Source organism: Callorhinus ursinus, unplaced genomic scaffold (assembly GCF_003265705.2).
Source record: "Callorhinus ursinus isolate GAN/ISIS: 27379988/994484 unplaced genomic scaffold, GSC_fseal_2.0 scaffold3, whole genome shotgun sequence".
NCBI lineage: Eukaryota > Metazoa > Chordata > Mammalia > Carnivora > Otariidae > Callorhinus > Callorhinus ursinus.
In genome coordinates, this window is record NW_027397065.1 from 24,033,362 (window position 1) to 24,046,387 (window position 13,026).

A 13,026-nucleotide genomic window follows, 5' to 3' on the forward strand; every position below is an offset into this window, starting at 1 on the left:
TCATGATCTCAGGGTCTTGAGATCAAGCGCCATGTGGGCTCTGCACTCAGCAGGACCTCTGCTTGAGGCTCTCTCTGTCTCTCCCCCAGTCTTCCCCCAGTCATGGGTATGCTCTCTCTCTCTCTCTCTCTCAAAAGATACCTTAAAAAAAAAAGTTTTATTAGTTCACTTAATTGAAGAATCTAGAAGGGAGTCACTGTTCAGGCAGTGTTTGATCCAGTGGCTCAAACATATCGCCAGAAACCATTCTCTTTCCTTCTGTATTTTCTGCTTTCCATGATGATTGCTTCACCCCTAGTCTGCCAGTCCTCATGGTGCTATCTTGTATACTTCCAGTGGCAGAGCATGCTTCTTTCCTGGTGCTTCTCTCAAAAACCAAAGTTTCTTTCCCCTCTTGAGCATCTCCTTGTATCTCAGTGGCCCAAATTAAGCCATGTGCCTATCCCTGAACCAGTCACTTAAGCATCTCCTTGTATCTCAGTGGCCCAAATTAAGCCATGTGCCTATCCCACAGGGGAATGGGCTTCATTCATTGCGTGAAGCCAATCTAGGGCCACCTTTCTTGTTGAGGGGGAGATGAATACTTTCCAAAATGGGAGAAAGGCAGGAATTTGAGGCGAGTAAGGGAAAATAGATATGTGACAAACAACCTGTTCCTACTATAACTTTTTATTTCTTTAGATGCAAAATAGCTTGAGGAGTAGTATTGTGTGTATGACTGTCTAGGCAGGGGCTTAGTGTTTTAGATACATTTTAGTCTTCAAAACCATCTTGAGAAATAAATGGAATTAATCCTTGTTTTAAAGAAGTTTAGAAAGATTAGGGGCGCCTGGTTAAACGTCTGCCTTCGGCTCAGGTCATGATCTCGGGGCCCTGGGATCGAGCCCTGCAATGGGCTCCCTGCTCAGCAGGAAATCTGCTTCTCCCTCTCTTTCTGCCCTACCCCCATTTGTGCTCTCTCTCTCTCTCTCAAATAAATAAATGCCAAAAAAAAAATTTAAACAACTTACCCGAGGCCACATAGGTAATCGGACCTAGGTCAGTCTGACTTCAGTATCCATGCTCTTTTCATGATGTCATGCTATCTCCCTAGTAAACTAAAAATTGGCTATAAAAACATATTAAGTATTGTCTTAGAAATCTATCACTGGTGAAAAATTCTAGAAAATAATCCATCCTGTTTTGGTTTAATGTACAATGTACCTATATAGAAATAATCCTTGTTAAGACAGATTTACAAAACGGGAATTAATACCTTGTTTTGCCCACTTTGAACACCGAAGTCCTTATGATAGTGGTCAGGTATGGCACTCCATGCTATATGCACATGCACATATACATACATGCACACACATATAAACGTATGTATTGTACATATGATTATTGTGTATATCACAAATTCTAAGAGAGTTTCTTTAACTTGGCATTTAATAAAAGTGGCAGGGGAATGAGTTCAGAGGAAGAGACACTATCCTCTACGATAACTGACTGAATACTAAAAACTCTTACCATCTGATGCCACTCTCCCATTGTTCTTCACTTCATGGTAATAATCAAGTATTATGCTTAGGGGAACATTTCTGGCCCAGTCTGAATTATTTCCTGGGTAACCTACCTTTAGTCTCATACTCTGTCTCCTGGGGAGTTTACTTCTTGCTTCCGGGTTCTCACTGCTTGCACTTGCCCAAGGCTCAGGCTTTCAGTACTGAATCACAATTATTTAACTTTTATTGAAGTCTTTGCTTCTCTGCAGTGTTCTGCAAGAAGCTGACTAGGGCTGTGGGATGCTGCTGCTTTCCTCCTTTACTTAAGATAATTCTGTCTGTGTCTTGAATAACTACCTATGAGTTGGAAATAAATTTAAAATTTAATAATTTAATGATTTTAAGCAAGAAATTTCTCTAAGGCAGAAACATTGTTGGATTAACTAAGAGGCAGTCAGACAATCCTTCGTCTGTATCTTTGGCTGCCTCTCAGTATTTGGAAATAACTGTATGTCATTCTACTTTCTAGTGCTTTACCTTTATTGACCTGGCTTCACTTTTCAGGCAATTTGTAATGCTATTTAAGTGTTGTCTTTTCTGTATTATATTGTTCATTTGTTGTTTTACAGTTTTATCTACCAGGGATTGCTTCTTTGCAAATCATTTTTTTCAAAAGATGGAGTTTTTAAGGCATTAGTGTTAAGAAGCATCTGTCAAAATGAGCTTACTCTTAAATGCGCTAAGTTTTTTTTTTTAATATTTTATTTATTTGAGAGAGAGAGAGAATGAGAGATAGAGAGCACGAGAGGGAAGAGGGTCAGAGGGAGAAGCAGACTCCCCACTGAGCAGGGAGCCCGATGTGGGACTCGATCCCGGGACTCCAGGATCATGACCTGAGCCGAAGGCAGTCGCTTAACCAACTGAGCCACCCAGGCGCCCAAATGCGCTAAGTTTTATTGATGGAATTTAAAGAATTTTACAGCATCCATCCGGTGCCATTGATAAGAAATGTAATATCCTTTTCTCAACACTGTTTTAACATTTGACAAGTACTTGAAAAGCAAAGTTCTCACCATTGGAGAGGGACTAGGGAAGAAATGTAAAAATTAATGAAAAATGATTCTTGTCTTCATGGGGAGCTTAGAAGCTGCAAGAAGAGATACTTACACATTGTTTACTCATTCAAGAGATGTTTATTGAGGTATTATTACATGCTAGACACAGTGTGGTAGCCTCTGAAATTATAATAATGAGCAGCCTAGGCACAATTCTCTTCCTAGGGTTTACCATTTGGGGCAGGGGTTAAGGGGTAAAGGAGGATTCACCGAAGGAGTAAATTTTAAAAAAGAACAGGAGGCAGATGGAAAAGTGCTGAATACGAGCTAACTTTAGAAAGAAATATTAGGATTTCACAGAACACTGAGGTTATGTCATAGGCTGCTTTAAATCAAATTCCAGAAAAGCTCTTTTCATTTGAAAACTATTCCAAAGCTTAAACAAAATGCTATGTGGTTTCAAGACCCCAAGTCTGCACTTTTTCTAAAATAAGCCAACATATATCTAACAAAGAATTAATATATATGAATATTGGTCCAAGTAATAACTTGAACTAAATATTGATTTCAAGTCCACTAAATTGGTATACCTATTAAAGTAGAGAAATCAGTGGTTAATTTTGCTGTTTACTGTTGCTTGGGTGTGTTTTGTTCAGAAAATTAAGTTAAGCTTGATGGAGACTGTTTCAGTAATCTTCCTAGTAATTGAATACATTTGATATTCTCTTTAAAAGAACAGAAAAAAGAAATTATCTGACACCGTTAAGATTATTTTTAAGCATATAGCTGTTGATTTTGTAAATGGCCCACCTAAATTTGCCTAACGCTTGATTTGTGAATAAGAGAAGTTAGAGAAAGGTAACATTACAAGTAGAGTTAGGCAAGAGTTTATTTTCCAGATACTCTCATTAAAGAAAAAGCCATTAAGTCTTCACCTCTAGAGTTGTTTTATTTAAGGAAGCCTGGATCCCTGGTGAAGAGGATTACAAAATTCAGGAAATGGCAATTAAAATGCTAATCCCTCTTGGAAAATTCTGATTTAGAATCTGAGGGCCTAATAGAAAGTGGGAATGATTGTTTTGAGAGAACATTCATTCTAATATATTTAACTTTTTAAAAAAAATACAATTACACTCTACACTAACAAGGAAGAATAATCAAGCCTTCATATAGCCTTTAATGCAATGTGAAGAATGAATGCACAGTTGAAGGTCGACGGTATTTTAATATGGTCGTGACGGGTGATAGATGGCTCTTCAGCTTTGGAAATAGTGCTTCTAAAAAACTGAATTGTGAATTTCATTTAATTTTATTCAATTTAAAATGGATATGATTGAGTTACTAGGAAATTTTAAACATGTTTGAAACAGCATAGTCATATGAATATTCTGTTTCAACTATAAATTTTATGAAATCTAAATACAGATCAAATATTTGAGATGTCCCACAAAATGTAAAATAAACAACATATTTTGAAGACTTAGGATGATAAAATGTAAAATATTTCCACCATAATTTTGTAATAATACATATTGGTATAATATATTTTGGATATATTGGGCTAAAGAAAAAATATATTATTAAAATGAATTTCACCTTTTTGTTGTTGTTACTTTTCCAAATGTGGCCAGAAAATTGAAAGTTACTGTGTGTTATATTTCTTTTGGACCATGCTGATTTAAAGAGTTGCTCTAAGACATCACTGAAATCCATCTGATGCCCAAAATGCAATCTGGCTCAGCAATTAAATCCTATCAAAACCATAGCTCCCCCTCTCTGCCTCTACCATCAGTGACTTAATTATCATAAGCAGTCACTGAATCTGATAACTGATTTGATATCATTTACATTTTAAACTCGTAATAGTTATAATCTTTTATTTGGTATTAGAGAAAATAAAATTTCACAGGAAATTTGAGCCAGGCAAATCGGTGAGAAATTACAACAGAGGAATTGGATGATTTTGTTTGAGTATTATCAAGTGTTGGATAATATACAGTGTGAAGCACTTAAATTACTTAAACTGTATCTGGGTAAGTTTATGGTATCTGTTTTCTAGTAGATGTGTTCTTTCATCTTTTGCTTTATCCTCACCTCAAACAAAATGGGCAGAAACATGGCCGAATGTGTAATTCTTTCGGTTTTGTCAGGTATCTCTAATAGGCAGTACATCCTGATTATATTTCATTGTTCGTCTGTCAATGCTTCTAGGAGGTGATTTCCTGTCCTTTCTGAGAAAGAAGAAGGATGAAATAAAGCTCAAACAATTAGTGAAATTTTCGTTAGATGCTGCTTCTGGTATGTCCTATCTCGAGAGTAAAAACTGTATACACAGGTAAGGAGGACATTTTTTTAAACCTTTTCTAGTTGTATCAACAGAATGCTAGAGAAGTGACATATTTGCTGCAATATAGCATGGAAGTTCTTTCATAAAACTTACATATTTTTTTGTTGGTTTTCGTGTTTTGTGGGAAAGCCTTCTTTGATAGTTGTTTATATAGTTTATAGAAACACTTGTTTTCTGTTACCTGACGTAAGTACACCTCATTAGACAATGAGCTACTTCCTGATTAAAATCTGTTGTATTATAATCATGAATGGCATACTGATAAGATGTACCACAAGTTAGTCACATAATCAGCTACAATCTTATAGCCAAATAGGATTGTTTCATCTCCCTGTTCTCATTTGCAAAGAAATTACTTAAAAAGTCTTGGAAGAGCATAATGGTAAAACAACAATTTATGACAGTGAATTGGCCAAGGGTAGAAGATATTAGCATAATAGTTATTTCAAGAGAGATTTTAGAAAACTTGTCTAATTACTTAAGAGCAGTGACTTGGTTGTAATGCTTTTATAGATTGTGGTTTTAGTTGCTTGTAGCTGAAAATGTTCTTTATTGCTAAATGTGAGTACAACTTAAGATGTCTTGCTGAATTCATGTGAGATCCTAAATATGGCTAAGTACATAAGCAAAATGAAGTGGGGGCATTGATGCAGTTTTTATTCACTGGAAACAGCAGGTAATACTATTTAACATGGGGAGAGTTCATTGTCAGATTGAACTATTATGGACTTGATCTAAATTGGTTCAGTTATTGATGTTTGTTTTTCTCTGATGTATTTCATTATGCAGGTTTTGATTTAACATTCTGGTAAAATTGTATAATGTGTAATTATATAGCAGAACAAAAGTACCTTCACCTGAAATATATACTGATTTGATCTCAGATGTCCCATCTGCCCCACCCCTCACCCCCTGCCTCCATTTTTGAGTTGGGCCAAGAAAGAATTTAGAGCCAAAGAGTAAAAAAGAGTTTAATAGCAATGAAAGCAAAAGCACACTCTCAAGGTGGATGAGCCAGAAGGCCCAGAGACAGCAACTGCACCAGGGACCTGGATGGTCTTTCTTTTTTATGCTCGCAAGGGTTATGGGTCATAGCTAGGCTGGTCTCTGACTAGGGTTGCCTCCAATCGTCTAAGGTCTCCTCCTACAACTGAGAGGGGGTGTTTTGGTCCTATATGGCCCTTATCTGAACTGTCACAGAGCCATCCCCCTGCAAGGGGATTCGGCGGGGGAGGGGGGGTCAAGACCACAATGCAAATGTGTTCTCATGAAGCCATAGGTTATTGTAGGGCAGCACTTACAGGGAAGAGTACATGCATGTGCCCCCTGGCTGTTTGGAAACTTGGTTTCCACCCTTCTTAACAGAAAACACCTGTTACCTGCTCATGTCTGGCTAACTGCCTGCTTTATCAAACTGATTATTTAATTTTTCCAAAAAATTTTGCCACATTTTCAATTTTATTCTAAAACTGAAATTATGGCTTGTGTTTCCAATATAGCTCAATGGTCACCTGTATTTTAAAATACCTTTCAGTTGAGATACTATATTTCTGGAAATGAAGAAAACTAAAACTTAGCCACTGTCCTTGTATTTTTGTTTTCCTTTCTTATGACTAGAGATCAAATCACATTATAATAAGATATTTTTATTTTTTTAAAAAAAATTCAGGGTTTTTTTCTTTAATTTAAATTCAGTTAGCCAACACATAGTACATCATTAGTTTCAGATGTAGTGTTCAACAATTCATCATTTGTTGTGAGCACTGTGTGACACCCAGTGCTCATCACATCACATGCCCTCCTTAATGCCCATCACCCAATTGCCCCATCCCCCACCCCCCTCCCCTTCAGCAACCCTCAATTTGTTTCCCAGAGTCAAGAGTCTCTCATGGTTTGTCTCCGCTGATTTCTTCCCATTCAGTTTTCCCTCCTTTCTCTTATGGTCCTCTGCACTGTTTCTTATATTCCACATATGCGTGAAACCATATGATAATTGTCTTTCTCCGATTTTTAAGGATTTTTAAAAAGTATTTGATTTTGGACAAGAATTGCATTATTAATTTCATTAGAAGAAAACGGTTTTTGTTAAAAGTAACAATGAAGGGTTTTGTTCTTCATTTATAGAAAATCTATAATTTTGTCTGCTCAGGTGTTAAAGCTACTTCGGGCATCAGATTCTCTACTGTAGTTATTCATTTTGTCTCAGATTTTATTTTTCAAATCATTAGACTGTCTATAGCTTTAAATTACAATGAATAAACTGCATTGAAACTACTTAATTGTCAATTACCAGTACCAGTCTTTAATTTCTGTTGCCTAGTGGTTGAGGGAATTGTTTCAATTTCTTGCTACTTTTGTAGTGATTGCTTTTCTTGCGAATGGATGACTGTATTTTTTTAAATGCTGTATCATCAGAATTGAAACGATTCTAAGTTGTAGATGATAGCCTCTAAAAACTTACCCCACTCACTGAATCATAACATTACCTTGCTGTAATGTTATTTTTCCATTTTCCTTGTTAAGAATTGTTATGCATTCACAAATTTTTGAATGTCAGCCCCTGCTTGAGCACATATTCCAGAAGGTTGTACCTTTTCCTGTACTATTTGCCTGTGGGGAAGGTTCCTGATTGAATATCTTAAACAATATCACTGAGAGCAGGTTTGACAAATAGATTTAGGTGCCCATTTTCAGTGATTGGTAGTGGCTTTCTGTGTTGTGTATTGAGAAAGATTCCAGGATCAGTGACAAAGAGTCCATTGATTGATCAGTCACATCTGTTAGGGCACTGATAAGCATTAACACACAAGCCCCAAATTTGTCATCCGTGGCATAGAATATTTTCTTTTTGTCTTTATTTTAATAAATGCTTTTCTTTTTTATATGATTTTCCTTTTTCGCTATATAAAGCAACAATGTAATGTTTTCTGACCAACACTTCCACTGATTTCTTCTAAACTATCTGCTATTCTGATTTTCCCTGTTGATCCTGATTAGTGGATGAATTTTATGATACCTCCAGCCAGTGGTCTTTCGTTACTCTTGAAATTTATGTAAATCCTCTTTTGGATGAATTCATTTTCTTTTTCTTTGCATTTCAGTACCTCACCAATACATGACACCATGTTGAGAAAATAAATATTCTTTGTGTTGAATTTTGTATAGAAGTGAATTGTACCATAGAATCCTCTTCCTATGTGTCATCCTATAAAACTATTTCTGTGGTAGTAATAGTAATTGCAGTGGATTTCAATTGATTTACAGTTAAAAGATGCACTCAAGACATGTTACGTGTTTTTTTCTCCTAAGAAATACCAAATATATAAATATAAATATATAGTATTCATTACAGTGAAAAGCGTTTTTCCTCATTGGAAATGAGGAGATTTAAAATGAGGTATTTTAAAAATTGATTAATCTGAACATGATTGAAAGTTTCAGTTTTCAAGTAGTGAAGAAAGGCACCCAGCCCTATTCTTGACATCCCCAAATATTACTAAAAATATATGCATGTCTATGAATTATGAAGTCTTTGTCCCACAGATCAAAGCAAAAATTTTTAATGTGCTTTTAATTTTATATGAACTTAAATATTTTATCCTGTTCAGTGATTAGAAGTTCCTAGAATGCAGTACCTGAAAATATTTCTAATTGTGTTTCCTCAAAATAGTATCTTAAGTTTGGGGGGACACATTTTCTTTCTTTAGCTTTGTTTTATTGTTTTGATTACTATGAGAAGGGCAGAGCAATGTTTTGCTATAGATAAACAAGTATGACAGCTATAAAATGGAAACAAGTAATTGCATGAAGAAATGGCCTGCTTTTGGAAAATACTCTTGTAATTTCCATTTAACTTCCTGAAGGGTTCTCTTGATACTCTTAAGTTTCTAATTGAAACTATTTCTGTTTATAGCTAGTGAATTGCTGGATATTTTGTGTTTAGTTGTAATCAGCTGCATTTTCTTTACAATTATTCTATAGACCAATGTGAGATTTTCTTTCCTACTTGTACTTTATAAAGATTTGAAGTATACGGATAAACTTTGGGCTGTGTGTGTGTTTACTTAAAATGGTATGTTCCTAGATTGTTAGATGTCACTCTAGAAAAAACATTAAACCTGATTAATTTTGATGTTAAGTGGATTGAAACTTGACATTATACTAGATATAAGTGGGAATGGCATTTACGGTTTTATTGCTTAGGAATCTTACTGGAAGATTTATTTTTATTTGGGTTTATTTCTAAAAGTTGGCTTTCTGCCATGTTCTTTGGTGTCTGTGGAAAGTAAAGAAAGGATAAGCTTTTGATTGATATGTGTTTGTGTTAAAGACCAATCTGTGGGGAATTTTGGAAGCATTTCTTAATTTCATGATATTCTGTGTTAAAACCAGAAAAGGTGTTTTTGGAGAGATGCTTGCAGAAAATGATTTTATTTTCTAATTTTAAATCTTGGACTGATTTCTCTTTGTTTTTGGTTGCTTTACTGCAATGATGTTTTGTTGTTATGGAGTAAGGCTAGTAACTCTACAAATTAAAGCCCATAAGATCAGATTTATTGTTTAATAAGGGTTTTGCTTATCCATTGAGAATGAAGATATTTCTAGCACTTCACAAATGTGAACAGTTGCCTACTCTGTGCCAGGCTGATGTCAACAAGAGCCATTGTCCCTGCCATCAGGTAGATGTAACACAAAATAATAATTATGCAAAGAGATAATCAGGTTAGTGATAATATGTGCAAAATGCCATGAGAGTAATATTAAGAGGGTCTAATATGACCTTTTAGTATGGGGGTTATGGTGGGAGTAATCAGGGCTGTGGTGAGAGAAGTCCGTAATTGCAGAAGGTACAGTTTGGGTGAGACTTGGTAGATGGGTGTGTTGCTGAATAGAAGGGGAAAGAATATTCCAGCTGAAGGAAGGTTGAAAGCAAAGTTAACAATGTTTTTCATGAGAGCAGGACTTAATCATGAAACTACAAAGAGTTCAATATTATCCCATATCAGAATGGGAAGTTCAAAGGACGGAGCCAGGTAAACAGGGTCATTCTCACCATGGGCCATTTAATTTGGCTAAACTGCAGGAGTATCTATCTATACATTGGGATGATTTTAAGAAAGTTAAAATGCTATGGTTTTTAACTGGAAAAGTAATTTGAACAAAATTTACAAACCCTGAAAAATGAATAATCTTATGAAAAGGAGTAGGAATGGGACCAATTTTATTTTTAAATTTCATTAGAAAAACTAATTTAGGAAAGCTAAGGTCCAGAAAGAAACAATATTACATTTCACTTAAATATACTATAGAAAGAGATTGTTTGACCCAGTGATTTCTGATTAGGCTAAGGAATGTGCTCTTTTTAAGATAAATGTAAGATCCTGCTTCTATCTCATTTTAAATTTTCTGTGATTTCATACTTTATGAAGCTAAAGATTTGGGTATGATATTGATCATCTACATTTTTCCAGTGATCATCTACATTTTTCCAGTTTTTCTCTATTTTTTTTAAAACTACAGCTGATAACCTAGCATTTGAGCTCTCCCTCTGCTTTCAGTGTACTGAAAATGTATTCTTATGCTTAATGCATCTTCATATCATTTAAATGGTAAGTAAAGGTAAAATAGGCAAAGGGAAATATTTCCTTTAATGTTTTTAGAGCTTCACCTTTTATATCTCTCATGAATTTCCATTTATTCAGTAAAAGGGACTTTAGGATCAATTTACAGATTAAATAATTGCACCCCAGAGATTAAATGAAGTTTATCTAAACAGTGGCAGAGCCATTGCTAGCTAGAGCTTAGATGTGCTCACTTCCTTCTAACACATTCCCAGTCATTGAATGTGGGTGTTTGACTCCATCTCATTCAAGTGTTTGTAATCCCAACAGCTGCCCTTCAGAACTTACTGAGGACTAGGCATTGTGCTAATTACGTGCTTTAGATGCAATATCTGAGAATGTAAGCTTCACGAGGGCAATGATTGTTACCTGTAGTGTTCACTGTTGGATTCCAAAAGTCAAGAACAGTGCCAGGCACTTACTGGTGAATGAATAAATCCTCAAAACAACAGTAGGTATTATTGTTAGGCCCATTTTATACATGAGGAAACTCATGGTGAGGGAGGTTGATTATCTTGCCCAAGATGATATGAAAAGAAAGTGGCAGCTCCAACATATGGATCCTGGCACTCTGGTTCTAGAGTTCATAGTCTGACTCACTGCCCTGGACTCCACTGCCTTCTGTAAGAAATGCGTCTCCTGATCAATTAGGAAATTCAGGAAAGAAGGCCAGATGGTATTCGGTGTGATGGCTCAGCTTATATTTAACATCTGGACTCTTTATGTTCATAAGTAAAAACGGAAGAGGATGCAGAAGCCTGTGAAATGTAATTTTAGAAAGATATACCAAGGTGTTTTTTGTTGTTTTTGATAAAGAGTTGCTGGAATGAAGCAGTATTTTGTTATTGCCTCTCCATTTAATTAGAACTTGAAAATTTATTTTTGCATTTTTCATACACTATTGTTTAGATACCCCCTTCTGCTTTATCCGTTAATTAAAAACACAGGATTAGCATAGAAATGTGATAATCCTGGTTAGTTGACTAAGCATTTATGACTGATTTTCTTGTTCCAACATTTGATTAAAATTTTGAATATATTAAGCTGTACTTTTATTTTCAGCCTCTAAACCAATTTTGCTGCAATACAGAAAGGAGTGCTCAATAATTTCAAATATGTCAAAAATATGCAATCCTTCTCTAACCTTTTTTTTTTTCTACTGCAGTTCGGTATTTGCATATGCAGTGTGATTATCATACCAAAGATATTACAAATCACCTTTCTAAAAATTACCCTGCTACTTTATTCAGTGTCAGAATTTCCCATCACTAGTTTCACTGATTTTAATTAAGGGATTTTTTTTCTCTAAGGTCACATGCATGTTTCCAGGAATGAAAAAAGAGGCCTTCTCTTATATTATTACAATCAGTTACCCTCTTGGCTTGGGTTAATGCACCAGAGTATCTAGCTGCCTTCTTAGAAAACAAAACTGAGGGATTTGGGGGAAAGGGTCAAAAGACAGTTAAGTTTTGATTTATGGTTACTGGTAGGAAAAACACAGCATATAAGACACTGTTCAGGAATTTAGGGTCCTCCAGTAAGCAGTCCTTGAGAATGAGAAGGGAGGGAGAGAAGAGAATAGCAGCACATTAAAGCTATTTCATAGTTTGGTTAGGGCTAGCTTTGTCCTATGTTACATAGAAATGATGGGGGGAAATTGGCCTATACCTCTTCTCTATTATTTCTCACTTTCATTCAGTTAATTACAGTAAATACATTTCTGGTTCAGAATGTCAAACGTGAGCTTTTCCATTAAAATAATACAAATGTTTAGGTTACCACTTTTTCTAAGGACCTCTTTGATGACTAAGAACAGAAACAGCTTAAGCTAACTTAAGCAATAGGACATTTACTATAAGAAAATAGAATTTTCTCACAGAACTCAGGACACAGGAAGCTCAGCCAGCCCTGGGAGCTATTGGAATTAGGAACTGGGAAGTGGTCAGGGACCAAGGCAGCATCTCTTTCTGTCTTTTCCTCTGTGTTCACTTGGTCTTTCATTCCTTCCTCAATCTCACTGCTTCATTTCCCTCTTGTTCTGAAGACTACATTCCTCTGCCCCATTTGCGAAGGGCTCTCAAGTGACATTTGAATCAATATAACTTTCCAGGCCTAGCATCTGCAGATAACTAATTAGTCTTTGAGGTCTAACTTCAAATTCTTGGCAGAAAGAATTGATTGGCCTAGCTTATATTATGTGTCTACCCTTGTTTTAATCAATAAGATGGCTAGACAGAAAAGAGTATGCAGGATCGTTGTTACAGAGACTTACAGGAGGCGATCCTGGTGTGTGAGGAGATGATTCTCAGAGGATGAGACGTATATGAAGCAGGATCTCCAAAAGACTATCATGCATTCATCAAGTGCTTACTATTTGGCAAGTACATTCACTATCTTATTTAGTCCTCATATTTCAATGAGAATGATGCCACTCATCTCTGCTTATAATAGGAGAAAATCAGCCACAGAAAAAAGTACGTAACTTGCCCAGTGTCATACAGCTGGTAAGGGGAAGAGTC

General features: G+C 35.7%; 1 protein-coding gene across 7 annotated transcripts in view; it reads left to right on the forward strand.

Annotated features, from left to right (window-relative positions):
- Positions 1-13,026, forward strand: part of FER (FER tyrosine kinase) — a 457,408-nt gene that overhangs the window by 335,860 nt on the left and 108,522 nt on the right. For all 7 annotated transcript variants that reach the window (XM_073888931.1, XM_025866872.2, XM_073888926.1 and 4 more), the window contains one exon: positions 4,751-4,874. In XM_073888931.1, coding sequence (XP_073745032.1) covers positions 4,751-4,874 — 124 coding nt within the window. The remainder of the gene's footprint in view (positions 1-4,750; positions 4,875-13,026) is intronic.